The sequence below is a fragment of the Poecilia reticulata genome, linkage group LG22 (assembly GCF_000633615.1).
Source record: "Poecilia reticulata strain Guanapo linkage group LG22, Guppy_female_1.0+MT, whole genome shotgun sequence".
In the NCBI taxonomy this organism is placed as follows: Eukaryota; Metazoa; Chordata; class Actinopteri; order Cyprinodontiformes; family Poeciliidae; genus Poecilia; species Poecilia reticulata.
Genome location: NC_024352.1, coordinates 6,622,090 through 6,640,340, shown reverse-complemented (window position 1 = coordinate 6,640,340; position 18,251 = coordinate 6,622,090). Strand labels below are relative to the sequence as shown.

Here is an 18,251-nt window from a genome sequence, read left to right as displayed (position 1 = left end):
TGTCAATGTCTGGGATCATGAGCGCCCCCTGCCATTAGGCAGGAGAACTGCCTGCCTCACCTCGAGTCTGTTCTCTGCCATCTCTGATCGCTCCTCAGCACACGAAACACGGTACACAGTTGGTGACAACACTGTACATTATATATATAAGCTAAATGAGGGGAAATTATTTTATACATTAAAAGTTTTTTTAACCATTTTATTGGTGACGTACAGACGTACAGACAGGAGGAACAGGCTCTCTTCGAGTTAGCGAGAAGTTGCGCAATCCAAGGTGAGGCTCAGCTTGCTGCTGCTAAAAATACATGATAATGCAAAATGCAGGATGAAAATAGCAATCTAAATTATCATTATATTATTCTTCCATGATGACAGGCTCTGCCTCCCAGGACTGCAAGTCCAGTTCCTTGACAATATCAAAAGAACAAATAAATTTCTATCACATTTCGTATTCTTATCCATTAAAAAAACTACATAAATCCATAGAATATTTTATTCTATAAATAAAATTTAATATGTTTTACTTATAGAATAAAATGGGATGTAAATCCTATTTAGTTCTATAAATAAAACATATTGAATAAATCCTATTTATTCGATTTTATTAATATTTATAATAAAAATAATAGAATAAAAATATCCTTTATTGTCCCATCATGGCAAAATTGGTGTAATGCACACATCCAAACCAAGATAAAAACAAGCCATAAAAACAAAAATACTTTTTTCTATAGTATTAAAGACCAAATTATTTAGATTCCTCTTATCCAGTGGAAACAAACAAATAAAAATAAAAAAATCAGGCAGTTCTTTGCACTACCCTAAAGAAATAAAATACATTTTTAAAAAAGCTCCTCTTCTTTCCTCAATATACAAAATCAAAATAGACTTTTTGCATCCATTTTTCCAGCAGCAGAATGCCGTCTTTAAGATGGCAGACAATACATTTTTTTCTTAAATGTGAAAGTAATTAAAGGAAATAACCAAACATTGAGATTTTCCCGTCGTTTTCTGCAGGCCAGCATTTACCCGGTTCTGTTCATATTTGTACGGGATCTTGAGGTTCTCGGTGGCGCGGATCATGGCCTGCATGGAGGTGAAGATGTTTTGGTAAACAAGCCGGATGAAGCCCCGCTTGTCTTCATCCGAGTAGCCGGCTCCGTGGATGATCCTCATCTGCTTGATGAAGGTGCTCTTGCCACTTTCTCCTGTACCTGAACACAACAGGCAACAAAACAAAGACAAAAAGCAAAGTTACAAGGAAGGCATAAAAAGGGCCAGAAATGAAAACAGAGACCGGAAGTGAACTGGTTTCCCTAGAAACGCAACCAATTATTTCAGAATTCCAGTTAATTTATACAAGAGTTAATTGTTAAAATATTTTTGTTTAATGGGCACTAAATATTCAGTCAGAAAACAAGAGCAGTTGAGATAATCTATATGACAACATCAACTCTCCACATAATCTGCACTCACCAGTTAAAAACAAAAGAAGGTTCTGTTTGATTTGGATCAAATTTCCAACATCTATTGTTTGATGGGTCAGAAATTTAAAGTATTTTTTTTCCAGCATTTCTTCCGTCACCTTGGCCAAGTAGTTCAGTTTCTCAGTAAGTCTGAAGAGTCCAGAGGGAAATATAATGTCTTCATGCTCTAGACATGCCAGATTCTCACACAGACCCTTTCAATCAATTAGAGAATTGTTGAAAAGTTGATTTCAGTTACTCAATTCTCAAAGTCAAACACGTTATATTGATAAACTACACACGGACGGATGTTTGCAGGCTTTTTATTTCTATTGATTAAATCAATTGTCCATTTGCGTCTAATAAAAACACAATATTAGAATACGACTGTAGTCCAATTAAAGGAGAAGTGTGTGTTTAATCCCTGATTATTTTCATCTTAATTTGACAAACTCGGTTCATCGGAACACATATTTTATTTAAGAATGACTTTTAACCTATGAGATACTCAGAAATATGATTAATTTTGATCTCATCTATACAACTGTCATTTTCTCACTGGGACATAAAATATATTTATCTACTTCAGCACTGCGCATATGACGTTATTAGAATATCAAATGTTTTGTAGAGGCGCTGCTATTGCCGCAATCTGTTGCACGAAGGAAGGCGTGGGCCAGCTGCCAGTGGCAAGGTCCAACAGAGTTTTTTAATAAGTTACAGTTTCGAAACCACTAAAATATTCCATCAGATGATATCTACAGTTCAAAATCCTTTCAAAGAGATACCAGAAGCAGTACCGGAGATCTCCGGCTGTTAGCATAAAATAGCGCAGAGCTTCCTGTCCTTGTCGCTGAAAGAAGGAAATTCATTTTTATTTGCTTGTGAGAGAGAAACATTCAACTGTAAATCCTTCAGGGTGTAAAAAAAATAAAATGGCAAGTGAAAGAGAATATGGTGGTGGCAGCATCATGGTGTGGGTTATTATTGGTCACTTTATTTTCAATGAGCAATTAGCAGCATGTGTTTTAGTTAGCAACAGCTTAATCTATATTTTATCTTTGTGTCAAACAATAACAGTCAATATATACATATGATGTTATTACAGCAGCGACGAAACTAATTGTTGCTATTCTGTTCACTTGTACCAAAAAGATACTCAGTGAATGGCTCAAATAGGCAGCAACAAATAGACTCTTCTTTAAAATGTCCAATTTTAGTCGGATTTAGTTTTTAGGAAATTCCTTCTGTTAAATGCCAAGTTGATTAATCCGGTTATGATGACAAATATGTCAAAGCACCCTTGTCTGATGTCAGGAAGTAGCCCTACAGTTTGGTAAGTGACCAAATTAAAAAATACTTCTAGGAAGAAGACATGAGTGGAAACAGAGAGCTAACTGAATTATGATAATTAAGACAGCTAGCCTCATTTCCTGGATCCAACACTGAGCTACCGCTGCCTAAAAAGGTGACAGCAGAGGTTGCATTTCTTGAATAATCTCTCCTAAAATCTGCATTTTTATCGACCATATCTGGTTGTAAAACAAACGAGTGGAGATTTATTTTTTATTTTCCTAGAAAAATGGGTTTAAGCTGTTCAAGATTTAACAGCCCCCATACTCTACATTCTGCCTGGAAACGCCACCCTGGGGCCATTTAAATAATACAAATAATGAAGAAGAAAAAAAAAAAAGTCAAGCTGATGGCATTTCGGTCCTTACTGAGATCAGAAAGGTTCCAGCACATCCATAATATCTGCAAAACTGAGAGAAGACAAGGTTGGGGAAAACACACTCACACGCACACACCTCACCACCACCTACATTCAAGGTTTTTGAAGAGCAGCCATATTTCTGTTACTATAGCAACCCCTCCTCTGTCTTCCTCGCTTTTTCGTTCCTGCTTTTTTTTTTGCTTCTTTTTTTAAACCCCTCCCATCCGCCCCTACTCTCTCCTCTCTTTCGTTGCAGACAGCAAATATAACCGAGAGCCCCTCAGGCTCCCTCTGTGCTCTTCATATTCTGGTGCACCACAGAGAAGAAGAAGAAGAAGAAGAAGAATGGGCCCGAGTTGCAATCCAATGAGACGTTGAGAGGAGGGGGGGGGGAGGGGCGGCGCCGAGGTCAGCGGTATCCATGTTCACGCAAGAATACGTACTTTCTATCCCCTCCAACGCAAAGTTGGGCCTTCGAGTCCCTCTCTGTAGCAGCTAGTGACACCTCCTCCTTCTCCAACAATCCAATGCACGGCAGTAAAGGCTAACCACTGACGTTAATTAGTACTGCAAACCAAACATGGAGAAAAAAAAAAAAAGTCAAATACAGAGTGTGGCATTGGCTGCATCCTGCTTCTGCAGACGAGCAACAAGATCACTCCTCAACTTACTGTCTGATTTATTTCTCGTGACCCCGTCACAAGATCTTCCTCCGCGGCGTTCTCGTAACTGTCGTGTCCCCCTTTGACCAGAGAGCACACTGCGCGCCTCTGTCTTCCCGGTTTCCTCCCCACGCCGCAACCACTTCCATGTCCTTGCCAACTCGCTACCCTCACAAATCCACACCACCACCACCACCCCACTAAACCTCCTGCTCCATTTCATCTCAACCCCTCCTGGCCTCCCCGAGGCAAGAAATATGCCTCTCCATTCTCATCTCTCTCTGTCAAGAATTTTGGATATTCATAACTAGAATCAATCCATTCTTTTTTGGTAATGACCCAGAAAAAGGAGGTCACCTTTTAATAGCTCAAACACTACTTTGGCTTGATAACGCCTTCTGTTCCAAGCAGCCAGGAGTGTGAGGGAAGAGAGGGAAAAAAAAAAGGAGAGAGAGATTGAGAGTGAGATTATGTCCCAATGCAACAGTGCAAGGTACATAGCACAGCCCACACACCAACACCAGCCTTTTGTAGAGCTACAGCGTTTCCTGAATCACACAGACGTGGACGAAAGTAAAAGTTTCTATTATCATTCGGTACAAGTACCCAAATGTCAAGGAGTTGGTCAAAGAAGAACTGCATTACAGTAATCCATGATGGAGCAGGTTCTGAACACCTGGACCCTGGTTTTCATAAGTCTTTACATAACTACGGGTGTCAGTTTTGAGTAATACCCGGTAGAACTCGAATAGTGGTATTAAATACAGCGGTTTTAGATGAGTTGATGTCTGGAGAAACTTTTTTTTACCTCCCTCACACGCACACCTCAGATACTACGGGTGTGATGTTTAGGCCTGAGGAAGATTCTGGTACCAAGGAATACAGATCGGTTAACCCACTAAATGTTTTCATCGTACCATTCCTAAGCTTTAAAGTCCATCTAATGAGAGGCTTTCCTGGCTGTATCAACCACAGGTAGGTTGTTGAATGCTTTGCATGGCCATCGATTAAAAAAAAAAAAAAATTGCATAAACGTTCTATGGCAACCTGGGTGGTTAATGCAACTCCACATTTAAAGAAAAAAGAAAAAACAAGGGTGCAATTTTTACTGACAGGCCTTTCAAAAAAGATAGGATGGTATTTTTATGCTTAAGATTTACTTTTGATGCTCCATTTAAATATTGTGTGTGTGTGGGGGGGGGGGGAAGCTTTTGTAACTTTAATTAAATAAATAAGCCTGAAATGTATTTTTTTTTAAATTGTGATTTAATTGGTTACAGCTTTCTCGATTTTCACACTATGACTGTCTTGTTCTCAACGGCAGCAATAGCAGCCAAATTACTTTTCTTTTTGTTTGAAAATCAAGAGGAAAAATGTGAATGTCAATACCAAATCAGACTAAATTTTTTCTGTTCGAGGTCGAAAGGATTGCCAAATCATTTCCACAATTTGTCAGCAACACAGGTCCATCTCTGGGACACAGAACCAGTTTAATAAGTTCAATTATTGAACAGACGAACGTGGCATCATCAAGCATCTGGTATCTGTACCTAAGGATGAATCAAACTTTAACAAATCTTTTCTTCACATCTTGGCTGATTTTGTTAGATTTTTCCAATGATGTCACTAGAAGCAGTGTGTTTAAGGTCAGAGCTTCAACATTTTAAATTTCTTACTTTTCCACGGTCAGATTTCTAGACTTTTTTTCTTGTTATTGGTAGAGCATTAACCCTTAAATTCTTTAGTAATAAATGAGTTTTATGTTTAGGTTTCACAAATTATGAACCGAAACAATACTGAAATTAGTGTCGTATTTTCATATCTTAATATGCATTGATACCCAGTGGAAATGGTCTCAGCACTACTACAGAAGCCAACATTCGTGCTCTTCTTCATCGCATCTTTAGAGGATTTGGCCAATCAGCACCAAGGCAGGAGGGAGAGATTATGGATTGGCTGCCTAACAACCACCAGTCGTCCAAAGTTGCACTGAAGCCAGTCTGCAGTCTTTTAGGTATTTTATTTATTTTTCTTTTCTTTTAAATAGGCTCTAGTGGCCTTTATTTGACAGTTGTCAGACAAGAAGTCAAAGGTCATCGGGCCAGGACTAGAACTGGAAACGGCTGCTTCTATGAAGGCCTCCGTATATGGGTTGCGTTCTCTACCAGAAGATGCTCCAACAACCCCACAAAGCAAAAAAGAGAAATGAAAAATGGACTTTTCTGTAAATTTGAAAATATAAGCAGGGATCAAATGCGACTAATTTTAACCATTTCGTTTTAATGTAAAGTGACTACTACTCCAATAAGTTAGTAGTTTTAGGAATGGGACTATAATTACACAGTTCTCTCATATGGCACAGCAACTGGATAATCCCACATAAGACAGATTTCACTGATGAGAGTCAATATCACGCGACCTCATTACACCCCTACAACTCTTCCCCGCTGCTTACCTGGTGCCTGCCTGCAATACCTGCCAACTCTCTCTATGCACCAAAGATTATCATGGGAAACCCGTATGCAAATACACACACACAGATATAATACCCCACATTCAGCAATGGTGGCTTATCGCAGGTTATGAACTGTCCACTCAGCAGGACACATGACAATTCAATCTCAATGAGGCGAACGGATTTGCATCGACACGGCATCGAGGTGAAAGTGCTAACAAACCTCGAAACTGGGCTTGAGCACGTGTTGGCATTTCTGTCAGCACCCTGGAAAAATCACCGTGTGAGTCAGAGGAAGAAGAGGGCTGACCAAAATGCAGCGTGGGTCCCGATCTTTACACCATTGAGGAAAGTGGCCTCTTTACGGCACACAGAGAGAGGAGTCTGAGCCAAGACGGCCTGAAGCCCCACAAGACACCACCTGCCTCGCTAAATGTACCACACACAGACTCTGAGGTCAACCTCAAGGCATGGATGTTGCCTCCGCTGCGATGGCCCACTTCTCCTCAGTCATGACCCAGGCCATCCCAGGCCGCACCAAAAACAACAAACCTGCACATGTAGCGACGCAGAAAAAGAACCACCGCCGCTTGTCGTCAGAGTCTGTTGTGTTTATCGCTGTCTGGATGTGCTGCTTTGTGCGGACGGCTCTGCAGCTGCTGAGAGACCTGCGCGCGCGCGTGCGTGTGTGTGTGGGTGGGTGGGTGTGGGAACTGTAAATCGAAGATACATGCTGGAGCTTGTGCCACACACAAACACATGCATCGCAAGCTAACACACTTGGATTGAATCACCTCACCATCGTCTTGTCTGTCGAGCGAGCGAGTGTCGTTCTAGTCAAGAGGGAGTGGGTGAGCTAAACCAGGATTCAGAGAGCGCAGCAGTGATGTGTTTTACCTGGGTACCTCTTTAGGGGCATGAATTGCTCAAATTATTAAAAGCAAAAACAAACTTAGGGTTCAAAATAAGGGTGGTCATTTACCGTATCGTTTATTGGGATAAATTTCTTGTCAAGATCAGATTTTCGATTTTAAATTCCCATCAATAAAGTTGAGAAATCCTCCAAAACTGTCCTTTTTGTAGGGATTGTTAGCTTTACTATTTTCTTCACTGCTTGTTCAACAAAAGTAACAACCGACATCAATAAAATTTTAAATATTAAATGCAGTTGGTGTGACTGGTGTCGCATAAAGAAGTGCGTCATAAACGGGTTTTTCAAAAGCAGCATTTGTGTTTGTGGGGTATGATACAGATACCTAAAAAAAGCAGTAATAAATAGTTATTTTCGTCACTTTTATCGATATCACAATAGCACCAGAATGTATCGTGACTACTCTTTAAGTCCACATCGCGCGACCCTAGAGCAAAAACAGATGAATCTGCATGTCTCCTGATTGGAGCAAACCTGGACGAACATGTCTGCTTGTGCAAACCTGACTTTAATATGTCTAAGTTGTGATGGGAAGCGATAAACTTTGCAAGAAGCCACTGAACGACAGAGAGAGATGTGAAATTCAGCTCCAGCTTTAGCATGCCGAATTTGATCCTCTCATGCGCCTGTAGATGGTTTTCAAACCACAAAGCAAAAAGCAGCAGAAAAACAAACCTATACACACATTAAGGCATACAAATTTGTCGTCTTGGAAAAGTATTCACACCCATTAACTTTTTCAAATGTAGTCGCATCACAACCACCAATTATTAGCCGATCTATGAAGACCTGAGAGGTTAACTAGAGAACGTTGGTAAACGATCAACATCAACATTGAACCCGACAGACGCGTCAGGGGGGAAAGTTGTGGTGAAGATTAAAAAAAAACAACAACAAAGGTTAGGTTATAAAACAATATCCTGAGTTTTGCCAAAAGTCACTGCTTAGATGGCAAAATCTCAACTTTTACATTCAAACGCCACAGATCCAGACTTTAGGAATTCTGGCAGGAGGAAAGCCATTGCTGAAAGAAAGCCAATAGTCCCATATGAAGTTTGCCACAAGAAAGTTGGTGTTAAACATTTTTCTCCACAGTGGAAGATGGTAATGGCAGTATCATGCTGTGGAAATACAGGAAAGCTGGTCAGAGTTAATTGGAAGATGGATGCATCCAAAAGAAGACGAAATGCAAAAAAAAAAAATAATAATTACATTTACATCAAAACTAAACAGATATTTTTCTCATTTGACTCTAAACTTCGGTAGGTTTATTTATTTTCTATTGCTAATTAGAACAGGTTGAGCTAACAACTCAACAAACACAATATGTGAAAAAGGTTCAGTGTTCACAGCAAAAGATGCAAGTAAAATTCAACAAACGTAGATTTATATTTAGACTCATGTCTTCTTCCTAGAAGTATTTTTTAATTTGGTCACTTACCAAACTGTAGGGCTACTTCCTGACATCAGACAATATTTCACTACGCACAGTCAGTGTTGTAAAGGCCATGATGCTTTTTTACGCCTTTTCTTAAAGTAATAATTTTTTTTTTAAATCAGGAACAACAAAAAATGGCTGCTGCTGCACTTGGTTGAAGATTAAAGTGACAAGTTTGGTTTTGATTAAAAAAAATGAGACAGACATCCTTCTAAATATAAAAAAAACTATGTAAAGGTAGAATCAATTTTTTAAAAATACACCTTTTTTCCCCCAGATTATAAAAAAAAAAACTGCAATGTTGCAATAAATGTATAGCCTGTTCATAACCAATGGAAAAATCTTTGGCTTTAAACCAGCTAAACCAGTTTTCTATCAGACCAGCTTTATGCATTTTTCCAACGCCTCCTGTCTTATCTTTAGCCAACTCTGCAGATTCTGTCAGATCCAAGTTGGGACTCTGGATAGCCCGGTTCAAAACATAAATATCACTTCCAGTCAAAATTTAAACACCAAAATCACTTCTTACTTTCAGGATCTTTACAGACACATTTAATCACCCACTTATGCCAATCATCTCTCTATAGCATAGAGCTAGTTCTGACCATGTAAAGAGCTCTGCAATACCCAACCATGTGCAGGGCTCCAGATCCACTGGCATTAGCAGCTCTGTGTACACACACACGCGCACACACACACACACACACACACACACACACACACACACACACACACACACACACACACACAGCAGAAGAGTTAGAACATCCCCCCCTTTGCCATATATGATCAAAATAAGACCACTTGGCAAGAGTAGTGAGTTCAGAAAAAAAAAAAGTAAGTCAGCCCACAGTCTGATCCTCTTCCTGGTTCAACCAGTCTGTTCCTCTGAAACACATTTTAACCAAGGTAACAACAAGGATCACATGCAACAATAAAAACAGAGCATTAAAATATGTCATCTGAGTCAATGTTTGAGCAATGGGGCACGCTTTTAAGCCTTTGATCACAAAACATCCCTTTCTAGCAGCAGCCATGTTTAAATGCAATATGTTGCAGCCAACGCCGGCTCACTGACGGAGCTTTACTAGAAGCCTAACCTCAACTGGTTTTTGCGCAAGCTTCTCACCTCCCTGACAGCTCCAGCAGTCCATCTACCCAAGGCAGCAAAGGCCGCAGCTTCTGGCTCGCTGTGTTTTGACCAAGTAGAGGCAAATTATTGCTCTGTGGAGCGGGATTTTGTCAGTATGGCCTGATATGGCACTCCGTGACAAGCAGCCAGACTGCGGGCACTGCCTCACTCAAGACAGAGACGATATCTCAATATACGCGGCTACAATGGTATTGTTTGCTTAGAAAATACATAAGGAATCTGTAAGCTCTGAAAAAAATATTTAAAAAAATATTTAAACCTTTAGAGACGAAAGTATGTCAAAGGATTTTCACTCTTGTGCCCTGAGGTAAAAGTTAGCAATGCGCAACTTAAATTTTTGAGTACTTACTGGTTGTGTAAAATAAGAAAAATAGAAAGACTGAAGTGGATCAAGCTTTTTGTTCGTGTTGATTCCACAACTTGGTAGGAAACTCCATTCCTCACATTTCGTAGACGTCCAACTTGACAAAACCTGCTGGTTACTAGAATCGGCCGATTTTCAGTTCGACTGACCCAGACTGCTGGTTAGTCAGTTGGAAACTCAAAAATCAGATCTTTTTCTGATCAGTAAATGCACCACAACTGCAACTTTAGGCATTTGAAAACTAGGTCAGTGTTCACAACTTGTGAAGCTTGGTTTACTCGTTAAACCAATTAAAAGAATTATAGAGAAAAATCATTTTTTGTCACTGAGATTGGGACTTAATTTACCTTTAAGTTACAGAAAGAAGAGAAAAAAAAACTTTCGACTTGACTTAGACTTCAGTCTTTTGAACAATCTTATTATCTTAAGTTAAATGGAGGGGAAACAAGCTAGTGAGCTGCACAGGCAGGTAACATGCCGCAAATGTTTCTTTATTGGTTTTTTTTCTTAACACAATGAAAAGGTGCGCTTGATTCATCATCCAGGGTCATTCAAAGAACATGGACCATTAATGGCTCATAATCTGTCCATGTTAGCTTTAGCTTTATGCTACTGACCACATCAATACTGCCCACAATAAACACTATTAAATGACTCCATGTGATTTCAGAATAATATTAACAAAACATAATTCAGACAAATTATTTTCCCGTTGTTAAGACGACTGAATCACCACACGAATACTTCCTGCTCATCAAAATAAAAGCTATTTTTATAATGCGGGATCATAAATTGAATGTTTAACCTCAATTAGTTATGTTGCTTTTTTTTAGTTGACCATCATGTTTAATGCTAAAACTTGATAGATTTGACTTATAATTTTCATAACAATATGAAGCAGCTATTTTGTTTGCTGAATTGTAGAAATAATTCTTAAATGTTAAGTGTTAAATTATGTGCAAAGAAGCGTTACAGGTCTGCATTGCAGCGCTGTAGGTAATTTACATGGATTTCTGAAATTAGAGAAATTGCCTCTAATTTACAAAGAACTACTAGTAATTTCTCTGCTTTGTTTCAAAACGGTAAAACACTGTTTTAAAAAGTTTTACAAAACCCGCTGAAATTAGAAGCTGGCTGTTGATCTCTAATTTGTGCATTTCTAATTGGGTCAAAATCTGAACTACTTCTGCAAGTCAGACCTGTATTTAATACACAACAGATAGTGTAAAAAGGTTTGATATTTAGAAAACCTTTGTTTTAGTTTCAAAAATGCAAATTATTTCCAATGTTTCCCTATATAAAAATTTTTATGTCATCTTATCTGAATCTAGTAATCACTAATCATTTTATTAAACCCTTTTTTAACACTTTAATAAGTTAATAAAACTCCATTAACAGTTTCAGCCTCCAAAGTGAGGTCCAAAATAGACTCTCCTCCATTTTGATGTACTAAAGTCAACAATGCCACATCCAGAACTGAAGTACTTATTCATTTATGGCCACCGTTGTTGTAATAGTATATGAATTATCAGCAAATAAGTACTTATTAACAATTTTAGCTTTACCCAGTCATTAATAAATTAAATTATTGCACAAGTGCTACTGCAGTCAGCTGTAACACATTATGTACAAACTGTGCATACCTAACTAGATTAAGCTGTCGGGAACATTCTTGCAAGATCAGCTGAAATGAACAACAAACTGTATCTCCTACATGTGCTGAATTTGCTGAGTAGTGTAAACACAGAAAACCTCAAGATTTACCCAAGAAGGCGATTGTTATCAGTGTTCAACTCCAGTGCAGTCGAGCACACCTGATGGCGGCTCTGTGGCTTGGTACGGCAAGTCTAAAGCGGAAGGGGTCACCGGTCTCATTTCCCTTGGGCAAGACGCCGAAACCCAATCGATCCGGCGGTCAGGGCAGCGTCTTGAAGGGTGGGCGCTGACAACAGAGCAGCTTCGCAGCTCTGAAGTACTATAAACATCGTCTCAGTGTGGCACATGTGGTTAAACACTCGGAAACAGACATTGTCCTGTCCTCTCCGTGTAGAAGGCGACTCACTGAGGGTTGAATAATGCCAGAGGGGGGATAATAGGAGTCAGTGACATCTTAAAGTCTGAGCAGCAGATGTGTTTAACCAAGCCTATTAGAGCCCGGACTAATCCTGCCTTACACGTCCTTATCCAGGCATTCACCAACACGACTTAAGTCACACTGAACAATCCACTTATGCCGTGACTAATTGCAGCTCTTGCTTGCTCTCTGCCTTTCACCCTGACACTTTGATAAATGTCTTCTATTGCCTGTCATCAAAACCAGGGTTCATTCGGAGACACGGGCAGAGACCAAAGCACAACACCGGAGAGAGACAGTCATACTGAGGGTTTAGATGTGGCCGTAAGCAGGGGATGAACAACGGTATCGAGGCATTAACCCCTCAGTCAGACTGTGGCATTGATGAATGGGTCATTTCAGGTAAGAATGCGTGAATGTCGTCGTTCACGCAAAGCGTTGTGGGTTGTAGGAATAAGTTCTCCATTAGATCCTCACAGTTCAAAGTGAAAAAAATATATATAAATGTCGCAATAGAAAGTTATGGTGCGACCAGAACTTTCTCTGGTTGAACTGACAGAAGGTTGTTACGTTTGTCTCTACCGTATGAGACAAATTTGACTGTTTGTATTATTTCCAATCGTGACATGGAAACTAAAGAACGCCATCCACTAAAAAGGTAATTCTGTTTTTAAGCAATAGTTGATTAACTAAAAGAAGAATAATTTGTAAGGCATATTGGCAAAAAAAAAAACACATTAACTTGAAATCTGCTACTTAAACTTCAATGTTATTTCCAACCCAAGACACAAAGTCAAACATGATTCTAGCAATATTTTTTAGGAAAACTAATACTCTGTTTTTAGAAATAAAGGTTTCACAAATTTTATTACACCTTTATTAATGAAGTATTTAAAAAAAAACACAGTTGGCTGAAGCACTGTAGACCAGCAACCACAAAGAAACAGTTAAAATAAAATAATAAAATCACCAAACCTGATCTATAGGGGTGTAACAATGAACAATCGATATCTTATATACTTTTGGGAAAACTAAGAATCCTCCCACCCCGAATTTCATGGGAATAAATGTGCCACAAACTGTTCGAAGGAATCTGGACTCAGTGTGGAGTCATCCAAGTCCAGGTTTGACTGGTCCATATTTTGTGCACGTTTACCCAATAAATAAAGGCTGTAAAGATTTCAGAAATCTTAAAATGTGTTATAAAGAATCTGTTAAGTGTAAAATTATCCCATTCTTGTTTGACCAGTTTAAGAATATTAAGATTTCAACCTAGAAATTATGAAATAGCGCTGCAACAAAAAATAAAAATAAGATAACTGGTTGGCGCTAGTAAAACGGAGTTCAGCGTTATTAGCAACTAACGGTTAGTCAGTCAAGATATTTACTTGGTGCTTTGAAAAGGACATTAAAAATATATAAATATCAATGGTATGCCCCCATTTATTTTCTTCTACCAAATCAAAAATGCTGCCAGATTTAAAACAAACAAAAAAAAGGTTTCTTGAGTTTTTATGTAACCAAGTGTTGTCCAAGTCCAAGTCTACTACCCAACAGCAAGGCAACAACTCAAGAACTACTTCCTTTTTCATATCAAAATAGGAGTTTTAAAGAAATAGTGTTGAGCTGAAAGCCTTCACATCTAGTGCCTATAAAAACTATTTGCATTAATTTGACCATAAGGCTGATATGCATCACTTTGGCAGTAAATACGTTGTAATTCTGTAAATCTCTTGACACATCATCATGCTAGACACTTATTAACAGGTATTTTACTCAAAAATACCTTGGAGATTAAGTTATAATAGGAACAATTATGGCTTTTCAGTCTTTAAGATGAGTAATTAGTTTGTGTAAGGTCTTTGTGTATCTAACGTGCCAATGAGAAACCCTGGTATTTTTCCTCCAAGTTCCCATATCATCAGAATCTCACACCAACCCATGCACGGTAGCTCCAACCCGTAGATGTGTCGAAATCCGTCCCTCACAGACAGTCTGGCAAAAACCCAAAATGATTGCAGCACACAAGCTTTTCAAAAGCACAGCAGAAAAGCAAACACCTCTTTCCAGATCCTCTCGCCTCAGCAGCGAGGTAGAGGAGAGCGCCACAGTGGTCGAAATGTACGACATGAAGCAGAATGTGCCCCATCAATGGTATGGCTCTAGTGTGGCCTACTTTACTGAGCTGAGGTATTCAGCGGGGAAATAAAGGAGACACACATGTCGGATAACCAGGACTGCTTTTGGTGGGTGAGAAATGGGAGCAAACGTTTTGAAACCAAGGATGCAACCTAGATAATTCTAATTGTCCTAAAAATGGACACCTGCGTCCCCCCCCCACTCCTTCACCTCCCTGTTCCCGCCCCCCCCAGCAAGTTTCCAACATTCGACGATCCAAAAAGGTGCTTGACGAGCGGCCGAGTGGCGGCGCATCTCTCGACGGAAAGGAAAAAGGAAAACGGGCACATTTGTGATAAATCGCAGCCAAATGTTTCTGTGTCCACAGAACTATGAATCAATGCAGTGGAGCTCAACTTATTCAACAGCAGCTCCCACCTGCCCACACACCAGCTATAAAAATAGCTAACCTACTCAGCTAGACTCCAGGACGAGGGGGCAAATCCATCAGAATCCTTGTCCACCAGAAGGGTAAACTCTGTGCAACGCCGTGCTTACCGAACAATAAAAAGAAATGCAGCGGTGACAAACTGGACACCCAGCAAGGTCTAAGTGAGGGAGCCAAAGCCCCTTTCTAGCCATACAAATGTTACGCAACATGTTGAAGGCAACTCAAAGCTGCTGCATTTTTTTTTCTTTTTTTTTTTTTTCTACCCTCCAGACTCCATTAGGTTTCTAAGTGTATGTGAATCCATCTTGAGCTCTCACATTAGAGATGTAAAGGCCGGAAGCTGCACAAATAATAAAAAGATTAATGAATATAACATGGAACGGAAGTCCATTCAGAACTACGCTCATGGATAAACAATAGACATCCACTGATACGGCTTTTATTGGCCGACACCAATTTAAAGTTTTGTCTAATGCCCCGCCAACCCAATCTCTAGGGTTATAAAACACATAAAATAAATTGCAAGATTATTCCCTCTGGTGTAACAAAGGATATGTAACCAACTTTCTTTATATCTAAATTTTAGAATCATTCTCAGACATTTGTATTTGGGTAAACAAAAACAAACAAAAAAATGTGCAAGATTTGCTGACACACGTCTGTTTCATTGTTAAACTGAAAGAGCACAGGTGCAGGATAATGAAAAAAATTCAGAGTTTCAAGCTTGATGCATTAAAACAAAAAAAAAGGTAGATTTTTTTCCCCCAGCCTTTGAACTGCCAATAAATTGGTGTAAAAAAATTAATTAACTAAAATGCTAGTAGATCCACATGTACAAAAATCCTGAACATCTTCAATCACAATAGACATTAAAAGTAAAACAGTTGCTTTACTTTATCTAGTCAACTACAATGCATTTATTGAGCTATACTGATCATCATTATTTATTTATTTTTATACAGATACATCTTACAATTACTAGTGATTATTGTATTGTTTATTTCTACACTAAACTTAAAATGATTTTGCAAGGATTTCCTTGTAGTAGCAGCACAGTATAGAATAAAAATGATTAAAATGACAGGTGAAAGTTGTCCTAATAGTTATGAGATGGGAAATTACAAAAGGTGGAAACAGAACGGCTCCAAACTAAAAAGCTGTGCAATGTGGCTGAGGTGTTCTCCGTTGTTCACCTGGACCAAGTTCTTCCTGTTGTCTGCTGGAGGCAAAACAGGGAGAATTTTATTTTATTTTTTTGTAGAAATACTCAAGAAAATTTTCTTTAAACTGCATAATCTTTTATTCAATAGAAGTTGAAACTGATTAATTTGAAAGTATAAGATCATTCTACAATAGTTAAGGTTGCTGAAACTATAACTAGCCTGCAAGGAAGTGTTTGTTTTTGACAGCCGATTTAAACACAAACAGAAAATGGTGAATTCTCCAACTATTCCTCTGAAGTAATTACTTATTTACTCTGTCGATCGTCAATTTCCTCATTATCTGCATGTGCATTACCATCATCAGTGGTTTACACCAATCTCATTTTCTTAGGTAACATTATAATTAGCATGTAGCCTCAATGGCAAACTCAAACTAAATCGCAAACTAACCACATTAAACTTTAGCGAACAACAGGAGTCGTCAAAGGAGGTTTGAAATGTGCCTGTGTTGGTTAGAAACCGAGACGTCTAGTGGAAAACGGTGCCTTTTGGTACTTCAAAAAGTTGTAACCAAGTAGATCAAAACTGTAAAGTGCATAATTCAAGCATAATTCAGATTAAATTAATTTATGTTAAAAGTTCAGAGATTAGTGAAATGAAGGATATAGCTGCCATCTACGTAGTACAAAATGAGACGAGCTAGCACACAAGAGTAGTGCAGGACGGGACAACATGCAGCACAGTTCACAAATATCTGTCAAATGTTGTTTGTGCAAAACAAATATCAGTAAGTGCAAAAAAGATGGAGTCCTGCACTGAACTACTTCATGCAAAACAAGCAACAACCGTTGGCTGCGTTCGTGATTGCTGTTTGCAAATTCTGCAGAGTTAATATTATCTTTTTTATAAAACATTTGGAGAAAATGTATCATGAAAAAGTGAAGCCGTTGCACAAAATGTCTGGCTGCTTTACTGCAACAAAAGTGTCAACATGCTATTATTATTATTAGTAGTAGTGCTAATATTCTCCACATCATTTCACTCAAGTCTTTTATTCTCATAATTACACTCAGACCGTCTTGTTTTCACATTAAATCTGTCAACTGTAATTATTGCGATCTAAATAATTGTTTAAAAACGGGTCTCTCGTAGAAATCACCTGCAGAAATAAACTTGAAGTCAAATAAATGGGGTACTTCAAAATGACTTCTATTTTTTTTTTTGCTAATGTAGATGTGTTATAAGTCCAAATATTGTGGCAGATTTTCACACATCATCTCATTAAAATCTCACTAAGAATTTCTGAAACTGATTCAAAGATCATTTGTTGCAGATCCAAAGCGCTGGCATAAAAGAAAATAAATTTTAAAAAAAAAAGCTTTTGCTTTGCGTTACAACTAAGTCCCATTTCTCTCCATATCGCTTCATTGCATTTACTTTTGCAGCAGCAGCGAGAGAGCTTTCTTCGTGCGGTAGCTGGCGTTTTTACTGCTGGAAAACAAACAGCCCAACAACTGCTGTACATAAATGAGCAAATTGCTTAACAGCTCAATCTCCATCAGCAACACATGCCTCCTAATGCACCCGGCACATTGCTTCTAGAGATGCTACGAATGGCAACAAAATAATTTCACAAGTTTTCTTTTAATAAATGGCAAGACGTGTCACAGGCTAATTACAGTTTGCAGCATGGACACACAGCGCACTGAGATTGCTTTGTTATGAGCTCAGCAGACACAAGAAACTCCCTGAATATGCTATTTGAAGTTCAGAGCATGCTAAATATTCTTTAGGCTCTTACGACTAAGGAAGTTGCATCACAGTTCATTCACTGTACAGGGACGGTCCCAAGAGGAGAAGAAGAGGTTTGCAAACATGCATTATTTACAGGCCGCTCAAGTAAAAGAAAAATTTTAGATGCAGTGTGCAAACTGTAAAAAAAAACAAACATACAAAAAATAGTTATTAAATAAACTAAGAAGAACCGAATAGAATTTTTTTATTCTGAATATGTCAAATTCAGATAAAACAGGTCAGACCTTTTCAGAAAATCTGTATTGACCAGAAGACCTATATCACTACATATTTAACTTCATACGTTTTTGAATTACCTGAAGAAAAATAAAATCACGTTATAGGGATATACATAAAACATGGATAATCATGTAATTACTGCTGTTTGGATAGAATTAAGCGTAACTGCTAACTCCATCAAAGCACACTTAAAAACATTCAAATAGGCAAATCAGCACTTTGCATAAA

General features: G+C 38.5%; 1 protein-coding gene across 2 annotated transcripts in view; it reads right to left on the bottom strand.

Annotated features, from left to right (window-relative positions):
• The window catches only part of gna11b (guanine nucleotide binding protein (G protein), alpha 11b (Gq class)), a 35,358-nt gene that overhangs the window by 15,024 nt on the left and 2,083 nt on the right, over nucleotides 1-18,251 (bottom strand). For both annotated transcript variants that reach the window (XM_008399278.2, XM_008399277.2), the window contains exon 2: nucleotides 1,030-1,214. In XM_008399278.2, the coding sequence (XP_008397500.1) occupies nucleotides 1,030-1,214 (185 nt within the window). The remainder of the gene's footprint in view (nucleotides 1-1,029; nucleotides 1,215-18,251) is intronic.